An 18,814-nucleotide genomic window follows, 5' to 3' on the forward strand; every position below is an offset into this window, starting at 1 on the left:
GTTGGAGACGTATCTTTGACAATATGTGAGTGCCACACAAAGGGATTGGCCAAAGTTACTGGATGTGGCCCAATTTTCATACAATTTGCAGCGAAGTGGGGCCACGAATCAAAGTCCATTTGAAATAGTGACGGGTTAACAGCCATTCACACTCAACACTGTTGTGACCCATTATACAGGACAAAATCCGACAGCCTATCGATTCGCAAAAGATTGGCAAGAGAAGAATGACTTAGCTAGAACTTGTTTACATAAGGCAAGTAAGCGTAGCAAGAAGTGGGCCGATCAGAACCGAAGAGATGTACAATTTCAAGTGGGTGACTCAGTCCTTACTAAACTACACTTGATTTTACGATATACTGGCTTGCACAAGAGTCTTGTGCGAAGGTATGAAGGGCCGTTTAAAGTTGTAAAGAGAGTGGGCAAGGTGGCCTAGAAGCTGGAGTTGCCACCAAAACTTAAAGTACACCCAGTCTTCCATATAAGCATGCTTAAGCCATTTCATGGGGATCAAGAGGATCCAAATCGAGGAAGGTCTGAATGAGCATCAATTGGGGTAAAGGTGTCGTATGATCGTGAAGTTGAAAACGTTGAAGCAGATCGAGTAATTAGACAAAAGCACCACCGACCACGACATAAGTACTTAGTTCGATGGAAAGGACTTCCTGATAGCGAAGCAAGTTGGGAACCCGCCGAAGCATTGTGGCAGTTCCAAGGAAAGATTGATCAGTTCTATCAGGAGGATGCAACGAGGGCGTCGCTAGAACAAGTGGGGGAGAATGTCATGGGTTGCGCATGCGAGCACGCCACCATGACAAACTTGTGCGAACCATCGCATTTGAGGGAGGTCACTTGGCCCAATCAAACTGGCCCGTTGCTTGGAGAGATTAAAAGCCCATATCAAAAGCTTGGTAAAAATAAGAAGTGATCTAGAAGATATAATTATGGAATCTTAGAGTTCTAGTTGTATATAGCTAGTTAAGTAAGCTTAGAGTTCTAATTGTATACAGCTTTTAATTGTAGCCATTGATGTACTGTGAGGCTCAACTATAAATAGAGACCTCTTTGCTAATTGTAATTCATTCAGTTGTTAATAAGAATTTTGAGAAGTATTCACTCAAACTTTTCTCTCAAGTGTTCTTGCTTTTGTTCATCTTTCAAGGCTCGTTCTTACTTCGTTCTTTTGCTGTTCTTCGTGAAAATCTTAAGGGAATTCTATTGAATCCTTTATTGTTGCGAGTTAAGCTGACTTGGGCGTTTTTGTTGTTGAATCCTTTTTTTGTTTCAAGTTAGGCTGACTTAGGCGTTTTAAGCAGAGAAACTGCCTAAGGCCGCACGGATCGCGTGGAAAAACTCTAAGTCCGTGACATAAGGTTCTAACAATGAAAACAAAAATACAAGATAAATCATAGCAATTCCTTGATAATAATTTCATTGTAACATTTGCAGGATTCAATTTAAAAAAAAAAAACCAGAAACCTTCTTGTGAATAACCCAGCTAATAATGATAATGATGTATAAAAATGGGGAAATTGAGACCTTCCAACATAAAAAATGGAAGGTGGATCCACTTTTATCCATTTCCATAACAAAACTTTTAGATTAGCTTCATATTATATCAAAACCTATAGCAGATCACCCTCTTTTTTGAGCATTATCAGATTATTACCTGATTTGTTCAAGATACCAGACAGTTCCATGGTTCTAATACAACCAGTATTAGTTTAAATTATTAACTTGAAGAAAACAAAGGCAGTGAGAACTTTCCTTGAAAACATAACACAATGGAAAAGAATCAAATTTTGGAGAAAGTTCAAGTCCCAAACCAAGTTATCAAATCTGATGAAAATTAATAATAAGAAACTCATTAATCAAATCCAAGAACAAAGAGAGGAAAATACCATCATAAAGTGACAGAGCAATCCCTAAAAAGTTAGTTTTCTTGTTGGGTTTGATCTGAATGGAGTTTGGAGAGGTGAGAGATTGATGAGAGAATCTAGGAATTAAAGGAAAACGTGAAGAAAAAGAAGAAAGAATGGAGGATGATGCCTTCAATCAATTCACCTAGGTTCCCTCCGCAACCAAAGGAAAAAAAAGGGAAGCGTAGAGATTGAAAGGAAATAAAGTTACTAGTGAGATCAAGGGAGAACAATGATGGTTCTAGTTACATCGTCTTCATCTTTTGGGTAAAGGTGAGGGAAAAAAATGCAAAATGAGAAAAAAAAATCTCCCTATTCCACCGGGTTCAATGGATATTCAGTGATGGGGGAAGGGAATGGTTATGCAACCTCTTCTTGGAATAAACCCTGATTCAATGCAGGCTGTAATAGGTCATTACAACCAACCAATCATGAGTTTGGTGGTGGACTCGTGGAATTAGGCTATAATTTTTTCTTACCCCCAAGTAAACATAAGTGAGTTCTTCATTGCTTTTGAAAAGTGTTTTTGAAAAGTACTGTGGAAAAGTACTTTTAAGAAGTGCTTTTGAAAAGTTTGGTTTAAAATTTGAGTATTTAGCATTGCTGTCAAAAAGTGTTTTTGAAAAATAAAATATCCATTTTAGACATGTTATTATCAAGTAACAAATATGCATTTAAATAATATTTAAATTAGTTAATATTATTATATTTTAGTAATAATATAAAAAATTATTATAACTTGTTGTTAATATTTTAATATATAAAATATAAATTGTAAATATTTTTAAGCAATAAATATTAATTATTTATAAAATTTAATTAGAATATATAAACTATATTTTAAATATTTAAATATAACCATTAAATATTTGTAATTAGTATTTTAAAAATATTTTTATTTTAATTAATGATTTTAACACAATTGTAATTAAACACCAAGAAAAAAAAGGAAAAATATTATGTTATTGTAGGGTGAAAAAGTAATTAAACACGAAAAATACTTTTGGGAGAGGAAAAGCTAAAATTTTTAGCTTCTCCTTTTCAACTCCTTTTCAGAAGTGCTTTTCAAAAGCACTTCTGAAAAGCTAAAAATTTCAGCCAAAAGCAGCTTGTTCTTCACAGCTTTTCTTTTAAAAGTGTTTTTGGAGTCAGAAATACTTTTTTTAAGCAATGAAGAATTAGCCCATAGTGTAATAGTTTGGCTTCCTTTAAAGGCTTTATTTACTATTTCACTCTTGAGTTACATTCATTTTTCCATATTGATATCTAAACTTCTTTTTTTTCTCATTTTAGTACTCGAATTTTTGTTTCATTAAAAGTTTTGACCCATAATCATCAACACTAATAATACGGTTGTTGATCGTTGATGGGTTGTTGACTGGCCAATGTAAAAAATCATTAAAAGTAAAAAATGTGAAACTTATTTAAAAGATTATAGAAATTTATAAAAGTTCAAAAAATACAATACAAATTTGTAAAAGTATTTAAAAATAAAATTTATGAAAAACTGCAAATAATATTAAGCATTATGAAAACTTGAAAATTATCAAAAAAATTAAAAAGTAGTGAAAATTTTGAAAATCAAAATAATAAAAATATATTAAAAATTAAAAAATTAAATTAAACTTTTTTTTTTTTTTGCGAAGTCAATAGTTTCTCTGTAAGACCTTAGCCTTTGATTTGTTGATCAACTCTAATTTTCAAGTTACATTCTTAAATTTTAGGCTACTTGGAATTTTGTGAAAATCGTTGCTCATGTGTTGGTTCAGTAGACATGTAAGTAGCTTGACATTCCTTTGGTGTTTAATTTGCCAAAATTTAGCCTTCAATGTTTTATACTATATCAGTGATATGTTACATTTTAGTACATGTTTTATGAAAATCAAGTTAAGCATGTTAGTACGATATTTTTGAGAATTATGTTATCAAATTGTGTTTTGGTATTCTTATACTTTCGAATTTCGTTTTGGAACATATATAATATGTTTTGAGATGGTATAATATCGAAATATGTATTTGTATATGAGGCATGTTTAGTATATATATTTGAGACATTGTGGGCCTAGAGGTGATCATGAGCTGGGTCGGGCCTAAACATAATTTTAGACTCGGGTCTAGCCCACAAAATGGGTCTAAAATTTTGCTTAAGTCTATCCTAAATAAAAATGCTAAAATTTGAGTCTGGCCCGTTCGTATTAATTTTTTTATATTATTATTTTTATATAAAAATAAATTTAAAAAATATAATATATTAAATAACTAAAAACATTAAAATAAATGTTTCTCAACAAATTAAAAATAAATTAAAAAATATCTAATATTTATGCTGCAACTTAGCACGCAAATGTCTCTAAAATAATAATAAAACATGGACTATACAAAATCCAAACAATAACAACAAAATAATAGCAATATAATAGCAAAATGGCAACAAAACAGTGGCAAAACAACACCAAAATAGTGGAAATAATAGTAGGTTTTTTTTTTTATTATTTGAGTTGGGCCGGGCAAAAAAAAGCTTACCTGATGCCCTTTCCCTTTCTATTTAAAAAACGAGTCTCATTTTTTGCCCAAGCCCATGCCCAAACCCTCCCATTTTTTGTACGGGCCTTTGGGTCGGGCTGGGCAATGATCAAGTCTAATTATGGGTAATTTTTTTTCCTTATTCTAAATTTGTTCCTGATCTATGTTCCAACCCTAATGGGGGGTTTAAATAATAGTTATGTCGACATGTACTTTGTGCTTAAAAACTAGTTTCAATTGTGCCACCTATTTAGAATAGTGGTTTTTGGCTAATTTTATTGGGGTGAATTTTGGTTTTTGTTCCAACCCAGTGTCACTGGGTTAATTGTGGTTTTTGTTTCTGACCCATTGACACTGAGATTAATTATGGTTTTTGATATTTGCCACCGAGATTAATGATGGCCATAACAATAAGAAAAGGAGTTATTTTTTTGTATATTGGAAATTATTAATTTGTCTTTATTATAGTTTTGACATGGAATATGCTTTGAACTATTTGTTACGGATTGCTTACTGAATAGTTAAACTCACTCTCTGTTTTAATATTTTTGCAGGTTCTAACCTTACTCACGAATATGAGAAGTTTCGAGAGTGACGATTTTAAACATGATGATGTTTTTTTAGAGAATTCAAAAAATTTCCAATTATTTTTTTTTAACTTTCAAATTTGTTAATCAAGTTTAAGTTGTAATTTTTAATGTTATTTTCAAAGAAGTTTATGAATTTTTGTGAGATTACGAATCTATGATTTTTTATATTAAATATTTTAATTTACTTAAAATTTTAGTTAATTAGTGATAGCCTTGCACATTCGTGAGATTCAATCTCATAAGTGTGCGACGTCTATCATGCCTCGATACAGGACGTGACATATTTTAATTTTTCGTTTTTAAAATAATTCAATCATATTTTTAAATTACTTAGATATTTCTTTTACGAAGATTGAGTGTGGGGTAAAAAATTATGTTTGAGATGTTTTCTAATTTATTTCATTTCTTTTCTTTCGTTATGAATAATTGGAATCTTGTAATAGGTTAGTGTGCCTTCTAGTCATACCATCCAGCCTAACCTTATCGAGGTTTTAATCAACGTTAGAGTATCGTAACGTTTGATGCTTGAATCAGACAGCATTGATGCACTTTTGAACTCAATCACGCTGAAAATGGTGCCACGCTAGAACTCCTCTTACCGTGCCACAGCATCCGTTGGCGAGTGGAGCTTTTACATCCCATCAAGATTAAAAATCTCATTTCATCATTGTTGATTAGAGCGAGTAAAATTCGATTTAAATTAAAAAAATTAAAAGAGAAATTTTAAATTTTAAGTTAATCAATTTGAGTTATTCGAATTATTCAAGTCAACTCGAATAAATAATTCAAATTTCGAGTTAGAATAAACTTAAATTTTATAATTGAATAATGATTGATGTAAATATCTTTTACTCCTTATGAAGTTTTGAAAATGACCAAATTGATCTTTCTCACAACAAAAGTTACAAAAAATTCAAAATATTTATAAAACTCCAAAATTTATATTTTCAAAAAATATATAAAATTTCTAAAAATTTCTAAAAATATATAAAAATTTAAAATTTTCTAGAATAATAATTTTGAGACCTAAATAAGTTAATTAATGATTCAAGTTTATCATACTAAAGTATTTATTATTATTATTATTATTATTATTATTTTGCTTTAAAAAATTTTAAATACATATGGTTTCAATTTTATGTGCTCTAACATGAAATTAATTATACTTGTAATAAGATTTTAATTTGATATGTTTAATTTTTAAATTTAACTCGAACAATTTCTCTCAATTTGATTTGACTTGATTCGAAAAAATTTCAAATCGAGTTAAGATGATAAAATAAGACTCGTCAACTTGATTAACTCAAAATTTTGTCACCCGATTCGATTGAGCACTCACTCCTACTTCTCACTAGAGATGTTCATAGGTTAGATCAGGTCTAAGCATGATATTAACATATTTTATACTTATTGAAGCTCGACCCAGCCCGAAATATAGGCTTAAAATTTTGTCCAATACTAACCTAAACTCATTTTAGGCTTGCACATATTATTTTTGTAAAAACATTTATATTATTTTAATTTAATATTTAATAAAGTTATATATTTTTATTTATTTAAAAATTTTAAATTGTCATCTTAATATTATTTTAATGTTTATATTATAGTAGTATTATATATTTAGTACAAACTTATTTTTTTATATGTTATAAATTACATATTATAAACTTAAAAATGGGTTGAGAGAGTCGAGCTCAGGTCTTGAATGTTCAAGCTTGAGATTAATCCATTTATAGATCTAATATTTTTACCCAAAACCTTTCAAATTTCAAGTGGACTTTTAGATCTAGACGGAGAACAGGTTTACTTTCCACTATCTTTCTACTTAAAAGGTTTAAAATAGTTTTTAATCTAACATAATAAATCAATTTTATTAGATAATTAATCAATTAATACATATTATTTGTATAATATAAAGGAAAAATAAATCAATTCAATTATTACATAAAATAAATAACTATATAAGAAAAAAATATATTATTTGATGTAATTTTCTATTTGAACATACAATATTTCAACATTACAACTATTTTTAATCTCATTGAAATTAAACTCATTATCCATCCAAATCAACCTAAACCCAGTAATACTAATAAAAACAAAGCGAAGTGGAGTAAAAAAAATTAATTTCAGCCTTTTTCCCTCACGTAGTGAAAATTAAAAAGAAAATGATCTTAAATACCAACTCCCCTGAATTGCACGGAAGGATGAAATTGGAGAGGCCATAAATCTCCAATAATTACTGCTTGTAGGCAATCGACAGGAAACTGCAGTCACAACTCGGAGCCAAGTATAGAAAACAGATCAAATCAAGCATTGTTGAATCAACAGACCCACTATTTTCTTAGGACCCCAATCAGAACAAAACAAACAAGGCGTAACAAAATTGCAAGGAGAAAATATTTACTTTTTTACAAAAAGCACCATCTTTCGGTGTTGTTTTTGTTGACTTGTCGTTGAGCTCCACTCTCAACTCAAAGGGGGCACATCTACCTATCCTGTCTCGACACGTGTTCACCCAAATCTGTCTCGCGTGAACTTCACGTGCCAATCCCGAAAGGTCGTGGGAAAAGAAATGGGTAAAAGACCAAAGACAATGCATTGTGCACCATTTTTGTATTCTTTTGGGTTTATTTCTATGTAGGAAAAAAAAGAGAGAGAGAGCGAGGGGGGGGGGAAAAAGAAAAGAAAAGGCCCAAGAACCAAAAAAAAAAAAAAAAACTATGAGTAAGATAGTGGAGAAGAAGCAGAAGAAGAAGAAAGGGAGACCTTCTCTTTTAGATCTCCAAAAACGGAACCTTAAAGAACAACAGCAAAATCAACACAACACCAAAATTAATGATTCTACCCCTCAAATTACTCTTAATTACGACTCTGCCACTGCCACTTCTCTCCGTCGATCAACCCGCCGGCATCGGAATGACGATGACGACGACGCCGACGAAGAAGAAGAACAAGAGCAGGGGGAGCATGAATTGGCCCGAAAAAAACGACGGGAGAAGAAGATGAAGCTCGTTCTCAAGTTGCCTTCCTCGCAGCAAAAATCGCCGGTTAATTCCGAATCCCGCGGCTCCGATTCGAATCGCGAGGACAGTAACGCGGGTTCGAGTCACAAGAAGAGGAAAATCAATTCAATCGGGGACGGATCCGGAATTGCTGATTCCAAAAAGGTTTGCAAAAGTTTTAAGTTTTCTATGGAAAAATTAAAACGAAAAAAAGCTTGTAACTTTAGGTATTTTTCATTTTAGTTTTGGCTATTTTAACGGATTTTTGAAAAAAAAGCGCCAATTATTTTTTTTGACGGAATTAAGATTCCTTGAATTTCGGGCCGGAGAGTTGGTGGGGTTTTCTACAATTTTGAGTAAATTTGTGGGTTTTGACTTTTATTTTTTTTCTTCTTTTTAATTTCTACCTTGAATTTTTGTGATTCCCTTTTTCTTATTTTTGTTTTTTTTACAAAAAATAAAATAAAATAAAATATATTTATTTTGTTAATTGGGGTCTGTACTCACAGAGAAAAAATAATAATTATTTTGACTGTGATAGTTTATTAAAAGTTTGATTTTGTCCTTTCTTTTTCAGTTATTGTAACTGTATTTTGCCTTTTTTGGGACATTGAAGTTTGAATGCTATGCTACTTTGCTTTTTCATAGCTACGTTGCCTGGTGGTTCCTCAGCCACTTAAGGAAATAAAGCCAGTTACTTGTTCATATACTAATTGTAGTACTCTTTTTTATATTTGTGATTTACTTTCAGGAAGATAAGTCTGTTTCTGGTGCAAACCCCGCAAGTAATAGCCAAGGTTTGCTTATGATCCGATACCCATTTGCTTAATTCTTTTTGTAGGAAATTTTAAGCTTTTAGGTTATTTATTATGAACCATTGTCAATGTCAATATGTGTAGGTGGTCAGTTGGATTCTGGACCCTCAACGGCTTTACCGGACAAAAAACTGTTACTGTTCATTCTAGACAGGCTTCAGAAGTATTTCAATAAGCTCCTATGATATTTGGTTTGATTTCTTACATTACATGTAGCTTTTTGATGACCACTTGTCTCAATTGTGCTGCTTTTGAAACTGAATACTTGCAGGAAGGACACTTATGGTGTGTTTTCGGAGCCCGTGGATCCTGAAGAGGTATGATCTGCAAATATCTTTGTTGTTGTTAAGCTTTCTTTTTCTTATTTGGTTTATGTTTCACTTATGCAGCTGCCAGACTATCATGAAGTCATCGAGCATCCTATGGATTTTGGAACTATTAGGAAAAAACTTGCTAGTGGTGCTTATGCCAACTTAGAACAGTTTGAGGTTGGTTAACATATTCGTCAGTTGTTCTTTTGCCTCCTATCTTCTACAGTTTTTTATTATCTTAGCACCTTGCTGATTTTGTTGTCTTCTTAGCTGGATTCCTTTTTCTTGTTCAATCCTGCACTGGCTTTCCGAGTTTGGACTTGGTAGACAGGGCAGTTGGAAAAGACGGTGTTGTATTTGTCTCGATATTGTGCTTCCTATATGTTTCATGATTCCGTAATAGTAGTTATTCCAAAAACTTTGAGATCTTATTAATTTGCTAGGTGATGGATGGTAATCTAAACTAATAAGTGTAAATACACTAATATTTTCTCTCTTCTCAGAGATAAATTTAAGGCAATTAGCATAACAAGTGGGCTTAATGTGAATCCTGTTTTGCACATATGTGGTTTGGGATGTGTTTCTTTGTCTTTCTGCGTCATGTTTATTGTATGGTTCGTTGCCTTCATTGATGGTGAACTCCTTTAAGGTGATAGAAGCAATTCAGCATGCTGGAAGATTTTCATTTTTAACCTGAATGCAGGGCAAACAAACAAAATTCTGTTATTGCCATGTTTTTAAATTACTTGATAGTATCGGGTTGCATTTAATGCATATGCTGTAATGTTCACCGTCTTTTGGTTATAAAAAGGCATGCTTATGCGAATGCAAAAAACTCGTGGGTGTTATGTTGTTGTTATTAGTCATTTTCTTAAACTTGCCTGCTTCACTTTAGGTATCATTTCTTTGTTCTCATAATAGATGCGACATATGGAGTGTGAAAAAGGAAAGGGATGAAAGCTGAACATGTTTTTATTTAGTTTTCTTCTTTTTTTGGCCATCCATTGATGGCAGTGTTTTTGGTGATTTCTATAGTTTACGCACAAAGCTTGCCGAGCTGATAAAAAGAAAAGAAAGGAAAAATGTCTTTCAGATATTCACTTTGTTTTGTTACTTCAAATAAACTTTTGCTGAAGCAATTTTAATACTATATTTGAAATTTAAGAATTTATGCTTCTATTTTTTTAAAGGCGTAAGCTGGCTAATCAGCCATCCGTGATTGATGCTTTGGTTTTTTCTCGATTAGAAGCTAAAACTTTGGCATATTGTGAATAGATGTTTCCTTTTGTTATCTTGCAGAACGACGTTTTCCTCATATGTTCAAATGCGATGCAGTATAATGCTCCTGATACTATATATTTTCGACAGGTATGGTCAGGAACCTACTTCTAATTTATATTTGAGGTTAACTTTATGTTATTTCTGAAGATTTTATTTTGTTATCAGGCACGATCTATACAAGAGCTAGCAAAAAAGAACTTTGATAATTTACGGCAAGATAGTGATGATAATGAAGCAGAGCCAAAGGTGATTAGGAGAGGTAGACCTCCAACCAAACATTTCAAGAAGCCGCCAGGCAGACCTTCCTTGGAGCGTGCTGCTTCAGAATTTGCCTCAGATGCCACCCCTGCTACTGGTCAAGAGAATACCCTATGGTCCAATCATGATATGAGGAGAGGACCTCTTGCTTCTGACAAGTCTAATTTTGCAGATTCGTCTGGAAAATTTTATGGTTCTCACAATGATGTTTATTCAGGCTCATTCACTGAAAACAAATCTGACAGAAATGATGAAGGTATAGGTAAAACAATCTTAGAACTTTCTCCTTTTTGGGTTGCTTCTCTTATTGTTCTCATTAGTTCTCACCCTTGTTATATATCCCATGTTGTTGAAGCATTCATCTTTTCTTGCAGGTTCTGTTTTAGTAGGTTATATGATGAAGCATGGAAAAAAGCATTTTGTGCTGGATGAGAATAGACGTAACACTTATAATCCATCATCTGCTGCACGAGAGGCATCCGTTCTGAATACTTTTAATGGAGAGAGGAAGCAGCTACTGACTGTACGTATCCTATTTATGTATGATAATCATTTAAATTTATCGAGTAGAATACTGAAGCTCCTCGGTGCTATAAGTTTGAAACATTAATGATGAAATGAAACTTCAGAATATGTCTAGGCCATATAATTTCAGAATGGTAACATGGCTAAGCTACTTATTTTCTTCCCTAGGTGGTGGAAGTGTGTGTTTTTGCATGTTTGTTGCGATCTGAGGATATCATAAACGATAAAAAAGAAAGAGAAAAGTAGTGAACTGTATCATTCACAATTTCCAATTACATCAATTTTCTGAATGCGGATTGGGAAACTGCATTTACACTGTTTACAACTGCCCATATGATTTGCTGCTCTATCCTTTCTGGTGGAGCAGAAGGGGGGGGGGGGAATCCCTGGTTTGGCCTGTGTTTGTTTAATATCTTCTTTTCCATTTGAAGCAGGTGGGGGTATACTACGAGCATGGTTACACACGAAGTCTAGCTCGATTTGCTGCAAACCTTGGTCCAGTTGCCTGGAAAATTGCTTCTAAAAGGATAGAAAAGTGTTTGCCAGCTGCAGTAAATTTTGGTCCTGGATGGGTTGGGGAAAATGATATTCCGGTACCCAGACCTTTACAGCTACCTTCTCTCTCGCTTCCACCAGGCCAGAAGACATTTGGTCAAAATTCATACTCTTCCACTGAACCTTATGCCCCGGAAACCCGAGAAGATAAGCAATCTGACAAGCCTGAAGCAGATAATTTGTCTGAGAAGCATGTTCCTTCCGTCCAATCCGTCTCAGGTGGCCATTCAAGTAAACCTATACCTGCTTCTGCCACTACTACATCATCCCTTTTAGCTGCTAAAAGATCTCCGGAATCATGGAATCAAAAGACTGAAGCCAGTGAGGGATTTTCCAATACTGGTTTTAACATGACAAACAGCAGTGCAGGAGCAGGCCAACCGAGGCCTCCCTTCCCTATTCATCCTGGCATGAATGGATATAATAATGGTGCTTATGGCTTTAACCTCCCAGCTCACATGGCGAAACTAATTGGGACTGCCAGGCCTCCTGGGTTCAGTTTCCAGTCATCTCAGAGGCTTGACACTGTCTCGAGGAATGCAACTAACTTCGCGCATCCAGCAACCGCAAACTCGAACCCAAACGACCCTAAATTATCAGAAAATTCATGCACAATGAATCCCAGCTCTCCATCACCAAAATCCAGGTGCGAGACAGTGGCAACCCCGAGATCAAGGATTCATCCACCACCATTGTGGGAAGAATTATCTCCGCATCAGAAACTGGAGTCCATGTTATCACCACAACAAAAACCAGATTCAAGCTTGTCACCAAAACAGAAACCAGATTCAGTTCCCCCAGATCTTAATATCAGATTTCAGTCACCCGGGTCACCAAGTTCAAGTCGAGCCGATCCAGCTCACCCAGATTTAGCTTTGCAGCTCTGAGCATAATCGATATCATTAACTATTTTTTCTCTTTCAATTAAGTTAACCTTAGAATGGTGAGGTGCAAAGCAGGTCCAGTTGAATGGGATCTGCTGAAGCTTATAGATTATTGTTGTACAGATCAGTGTATTCTAATTCCTAGGCACATAAGCAAAAGTGGTTTCATTGGAAGCCATGATTGTAGTCTTTAATTCATTCCTAGATGAAGATGAACAGGCTGTATTTGACAATGAACATGAATGCCATGGACAGCATAGAACAATATATTAGACTCAACAATTTGTGTATTGTATGGTGTTATAATGATGTTTAAGATGATTTATGATATGTTAACAATTTATATTTTATACATTTGGAAATATTTGTCCTGTTCGTATTGTTTCATCATGACATGTCTTGTACTGTGTCTTGATTTTCTTTTCCATGTTGCGTCTATTTTGTATCCATTCATGCCAGGATGAATTACACATTTACAGAATTTCAATAATATAAAATTAAGTCTTATGCTACAAAATCAATGCATTACCATTCAAGATTTAAGTATTTACTTTCACTGGGTAGCTAAAACATCATACTTTATGTATGAAACTTGATAAATGCATAAAGTTACCATTAAATTGAATTTCATCATCATACTAATTTCATTGAAATTTATTTCCTTGCTTATGTAAATGCATGTTGAATTGCCGTGGCTTGCATAGGCTATGATTTTAAGTACTTGACGTGTTTCTTGTTCTCCTATTAACCTTTGATTGCTTACATATACTATCATTCGCTTTTTGATATATCTAAAAAAGAGAAAGAAATAAAATAAGAGTCATGCGGATTAAAAGTTGAGCTCCTTATTATATAATTTAAAATTTAAGTGTAGCATAAGGATTAAAATTGAAATTTTTATGAATCTCATGTGATGACTTGATGGTTAAGGGTGTTCATTGCCTCAGCTGTGGTTTGGGTTTGAGTTGTGCTAATTGTGTTTGCTATTATCAAATTACAACTTTTGTCCTTGTTAAATTTAAGGTCATTCCATTACTAAAATCGTTATATGAGAGTCACTTCTTATATGACATAATTTAAAATGAAAATTTTAGAGAAAAATGAATATTATAAAAATCTTGTTTTTAAGATTTTCAAAATTTTATAAATTTTATCATTCACTCTTTTTTTTTCTTTAATTTTAGTTTCAATTTTATAAGTTATGCAACAATGTTTTATTTTTTTATTGACTTACTATTTAAAGATTAAATTAATAATTTTAATAATAGAATAATTTAATTAATATAACATAGATGGTTTAAAATATAATTTAAACATTTAAAATTTAAAAATAAAATAAAATAAAATAAACTTTATAACCTACTTTCTTGGTAGTATGAAAAGGAATGGTACTTCAAGGTTGACCAAAAAATGATGTCAAAGAAAAAAAGTGGGATCCAACTTTTCGAGATTCAAATCTAAACGAATCTTTTTAGTGTTATTATGATTATATATAATTTTATATATTTCCATAACTATTTAATACAAAAATAAGATTTAAACTTGAGATGTTGATGCAAAACTTTGACCATAATATTTGACGATAATATCATATATGGATTTTGTATGGGTTTGCACATATGTAGTGTTCGCACATTCGTGAGTTCAATATGAGGACGCGTAATACGTAATATAGGTTTGCCTATACATGGTGTGAACTTTGTGTATGCGAAACCACTTCAAGTATACATATGTTAATCGTAAGATATGATACATGTTATCATGCATGGAGACCTACTTACCATGTCACATCTAAGAGGATATACAGAAAAATACTCAACACTTTTATATTTTTATATGATTAATATTTTAATAATATAATTAATAAAATATTTTTAAATAAGTTATTTTAATATGAAAAATATTATTTTAATTATAATTTTATATGATTTTTAATTAAAATTTTAAACATGGATAACTTTTGAGAAAGAAAAGGATTTATAAAATACATTTTATACACAAATTTTGTAGATTATCATAACTCGAGGGGTACATTAGCTGTTTCAATCAATGAAAGTTTTGGCTTAATCGAAACTACAATTTTTTTTTGGTTTAATTGCAAATTTCGTCTTTAACGTTTAACTATTTTAATAAATGAAAAAATATTAAATTTAAAATTTAAAATAATATGATTTTTTAAAATTAAAAATAAATCTTAAAATATCCTTGGGTTAGCAATTTACTAATATGAGTATGCTTGAACAGAATTTTAGGTCCAACCACATTTGAATATAAAATATGTTAATATTATGCTTAAGCTTAATTCGAACTTGACCCGACCCAATTCATGAATACCTTTTTTTACTCAAACTTCCTTCACCCTTCTACAAGCTAATAAGCTTAACTACGAATCCAAGTCTCATGATCGTGCTATGTTGGTTAATGCGTTAATTACATAGTTGCTTTCTCTACATGTTAGACCTAATCATTGGTTGAGTCGAAAGCTCGCTCGAAAAATGAGATGATTTGGGTAAAAATATAGACCTAAAAATGAGATTAGACAAAAGTAAGACCCGTTTTCTAAACTGGTCGAGCCTTGAGTAACCTTTTTTTTTGCCTAGGCCCGGCTTGGCTCGACCCGAATTTGCAAAAAGAAAATCTGTTATTGTTTTTTACTGTTTTGCCCTAAATTTTTTCATTGTTTTGCTATCATTTTGCTATTATATTATTATTATTATATTGTTGTTATTATTTGAATATTGTATAAGTATTACTCATTATTAATTTTGCTACTATTTTAGAGGTATTTACTTGCTAAGTTGCACCTATCTTAGTGTTATTTAAGTATAAAAATTTTCAATTTTTTTTCCATTTCTTGGAAAACAATTATTTTAATGTTTTTATTGTATTTGATGTGTTATATTTTTTAAATTTATTTTTATATAAAAAATTTAATATGGGTGGACTGAGTTCATATTTTAACATTTTTATTCGGACTGAGCTTAAATAAAATTTTAAACTCATTTTTTAGACCAAACCCGAACCTAAAAAAACGGATTAAATTTTTAGTTTAGTCGAACCCGGGCATGATGAGCTGTACTACACATATACATTATTTGAACCATCGCTGCAAATGTATTTTTAGTTGAATTTTAATTACTAGGTTGTTAAAGAAAAGGACTTCCAAATAGTAGCATAAAAGCAATGATTAAGGTTTTTTTACTATTATAAAAACAAGGAGTAAGTTGATGTACCAAACTACTACTAATCAAGTCAATAAATGTGAAGTCTTTGAATTTGTCTTTGGAAAATTGAAGTCCTTGAATAATGATATATATATATTATCTTGACTGACTTCTTTTCCAAGACACGGCAGTTGACCCATGATATAAAACGTTGTCTACTTATTACCTGCTAACATACCAACGATGTTCGACTTAGTCTTGTCTTATTTGGTAATTAGCCTAACGCATGCACAAATCTTATTATTATGAAACAATACTACATTATCAAATCATATTTCACCCATCATTAGTGCATAACTTTACATGCTCAGATAGTGGAAAACGGAAACAGAGAATTGAAGCCGAATTTTCTAAAAATATAGTCAAAGAAAAAGATAACGTAGTAACCCTTTTCCATTGCTATTTGAATTGAGAACAAAGGTTCAAGAAAGTTGAAAATTTTAATCAACAACTTGTTGATATATATATATATTCTCTGGCATCTGCAGAAGGAAAAAAACAGCTGATTTATGTGTCTGGTTATGCTCCAACAAGAAGACAAAGTGAAGTGAAAAAGGAAAGGAAAAGACGTACTTTGAAGATGGGGATTTGCTGGGGTTGTCCAACACCAAGCACCACTGCTCATCTCAGTTCAGGTACCCTTCAAAACATATTGATTCCCAAACTTTATTTTTGAAAAAAAAAAAAAAAAACCAAAGATTGTTGTATAGTTTTATAATTAGATTGCCTGATTTTGTTAACTGGGTTCAGTTTAGTTTTCAATTTTAGTTGACCAACAATCCATGTTCTTTTCTGTAATCATCGCCAAAAACCCAGCTCTTGCTGCTGGCTTTGTATGGTATTTTGACCGTTGACTTGTGTTTGTGTCTTTGTGATCATTACAGACTGTTGTGTTGTGTTGTGCTGTGTTCTATTTGCTGTATTGTTATAAGTACTCATATGTTTGACAAATTTACAATTAACATTTATTAAGTAAATTTAAAATCTGTGATTGCAATAGTGATATCTCAAACAACCAGCAACACAGCATCCTCTACTGCAACATCTAGGGGCAGTAACATGTCTGGGGACAGCGTGTTCTCGGCTTCCAGTGGCGATGAGTCTTCTCCAAATGACCACATCTTGCCCACTCCTAACCTAAGGATCTTCAGTTTTGCAGAACTGAAGTCTGCAACTAAGAATTTTAGGCCTGACGTGGTACTTGGTGAAGGAGGTTTCGGTAAAGTCTTCAAAGGTTGGCTTGATGAGAAAGCATCAGGGAAGAGTGGAAGTGGAACCCTTGTTGCTGTTAAAAAGTTGAACCCAGAGAGCTTGCAAGGATTCGAGGAATGGCAGGTCATTTTTCATCCGTCTTGAGAACGAATTAACCTATTGAAAAACTTAATTTGTTGTACCATGTCATCTTAATACGTGCTTTTGACTTCTACTTATTGGTGCAGTGTGAGGTGAATTTCTTAGAAAAATTGTCACATCCACATCTTGTAAGGCTGCTGGGATACTGTTGGGAGGATAAAGAGCTTCTTCTGGTGTATGAGTTTATGCAGAAGGGTAGCTTGGAAAACCATCTATTCGGAAGTAAGTTTATGCATCTGACTTTTCGTTTGAGCTTCTATTTATGTGTGCACACTTTCCATCTCTTATATCCAATGAGTTAACTTCATTCTTTACTGTTTTCATTCTCCAGGGGGTTGTACCGTTCAATCGCTTGATTGGAATATACGGCTTAAGATAGTGATAGGAGCAGCAAAGGGCTTATGTTTCTTGCACACTGCAAACAACCAAGTAATTTACAGAGATTTCAAAGCCTCCAATATACTACTTGATGGCGTAAGTTTCTGTACAAGCCTCAATATTTGGTAATAACAGATGTACACTAGCAGGATAGCCTTTATTTTTGGGATTAAATGCTGATGACTTGCATCATTCTCCTTCAAAACATATCAAGTACATAAAACTGATATATATAGTTTTACTATTGTTACACATTACAGTCCTACACTGCCAAGATATCGGATTTTGGGTTGGCCAAATTTGGTCCATCAGCTAGCCAATCACATGTAACAACAAGGATCATGGGTACATGTGGTTATGCAGCACCAGAATATGTGGCTACAGGTAATCTTCATTCAATTTTTGGGTGCTTTCATAAGTTGCCTTTCTGAGCCAATTTAAGAAAGCCTACTTTGCTCTTCTCATGATTTGCTTACCTTGCTGATTAAACAGGACATTTATACGTAAAGAGCGATGTGTACGGTTTTGGTGTTGTTTTAGTTGAAATATTAACAGGCTTGCGAGCGCTTGACCCGAACCGTCCAAGTGGACAATGTAATCTGGTGGACTGGGCAAAACCATATTTATCTGATAGAAGAAAGTTAAACAACATAATGGACCAAGGACTGGATGGAAAATATCCTCCCAAAGCCGCATTTCAAATAGCCCAGCTTGCTTTAAAATGCCTTGTACCTGAACCTAAGAACCGCCCATCAATGAAAGAAGTTGTAGAGACTTTGGAACAGATTAAGTCAATCAACGAAAACCCAAAAGAGCCAAGAAATCGTTCTGCTCGCAGACACGGCAAGCAGTCATTGCGCCATCGTTCTCCACTTGCTCCAAAGCATGGGGTGAGATAACTTACTTCATCTATGCAAAATTGGTTGCAGGTCTCAATATTAAGGTGCCGATTGTTTCTCAAACATCTCCCATTTCCTTAGTTTGTTCAAGAGTCTAGGAGTTTATTTAAATAGCACTTGTTTCAGTAAGTATAGCAAGTTGTGCTTGATAACTTGGTTAGAATAGTTTTACCTACAGTATTGTGCTGTTTGACACCACAAATCCCTATATTTATTGATCACAAACAGTAGAGATAAAAACCAAATGTTGTAATGTGATCCCGATGATAAGTCCAGCCTAGAATATTACATTTT

At 32.9% G+C, this 18,814-nt stretch overlaps 2 protein-coding genes across 5 annotated transcripts; both read left to right on the top strand.

Annotated features, from left to right (window-relative positions):
• Positions 1–7,638: 7,638 nt before the first annotated feature.
• LOC105762707 (uncharacterized) lies at positions 7,639–13,018 on the top strand. 3 transcript variants are annotated; one of them, XM_052625362.1, is made up of 9 exons: positions 7,639–8,202; positions 8,789–8,834; positions 8,937–9,015; positions 9,124–9,169; positions 9,242–9,340; positions 10,463–10,531; positions 10,610–10,964; positions 11,077–11,225; positions 11,659–13,018. In XM_052625362.1, exons 1-9 carry the CDS (start codon positions 7,756–7,758, stop codon positions 12,667–12,669), a joined length of 2,301 nt encoding a protein of 766 aa, XP_052481322.1. In that variant the 5' UTR covers positions 7,639–7,755; the 3' UTR covers positions 12,670–13,018. The 3 variants fall into 3 exon arrangements, with proteins under 3 accessions (XP_052481322.1, XP_052481323.1, XP_012436005.1); XM_052625363.1 differs by having other exon boundaries at positions 10,610–10,958; XM_012580551.2 differs by having other exon boundaries at positions 7,640–8,202; positions 11,662–13,018.
• A 3,060-nt stretch (positions 13,019–16,078) lies between these two features.
• On the top strand, positions 16,079–18,814 carry LOC105762711 (probable serine/threonine-protein kinase PIX13). Of its 2 annotated transcripts, none has more exons than XM_012580558.2 (7): positions 16,079–16,100; positions 16,379–16,525; positions 16,891–17,225; positions 17,330–17,465; positions 17,575–17,717; positions 17,882–18,005; positions 18,114–18,814. In XM_012580558.2, the coding sequence occupies exons 2-7, from the start codon at positions 16,471–16,473 to the stop codon at positions 18,518–18,520; spliced, it is 1,200 nt and encodes a 399-aa protein (XP_012436012.1). In that variant the 5' UTR covers positions 16,079–16,100; positions 16,379–16,470; the 3' UTR covers positions 18,521–18,814. The 2 variants fall into 2 exon arrangements, with proteins under 2 accessions (XP_012436012.1, XP_012436011.1); XM_012580557.2 differs by lacking the exon at positions 16,079–16,100 and adding an exon at positions 16,147–16,269.

This window comes from Gossypium raimondii, chromosome 12 (assembly GCF_025698545.1).
Source record: "Gossypium raimondii isolate GPD5lz chromosome 12, ASM2569854v1, whole genome shotgun sequence".
Lineage (NCBI taxonomy): Eukaryota > Viridiplantae > Streptophyta > Magnoliopsida > Malvales > Malvaceae > Gossypium > Gossypium raimondii.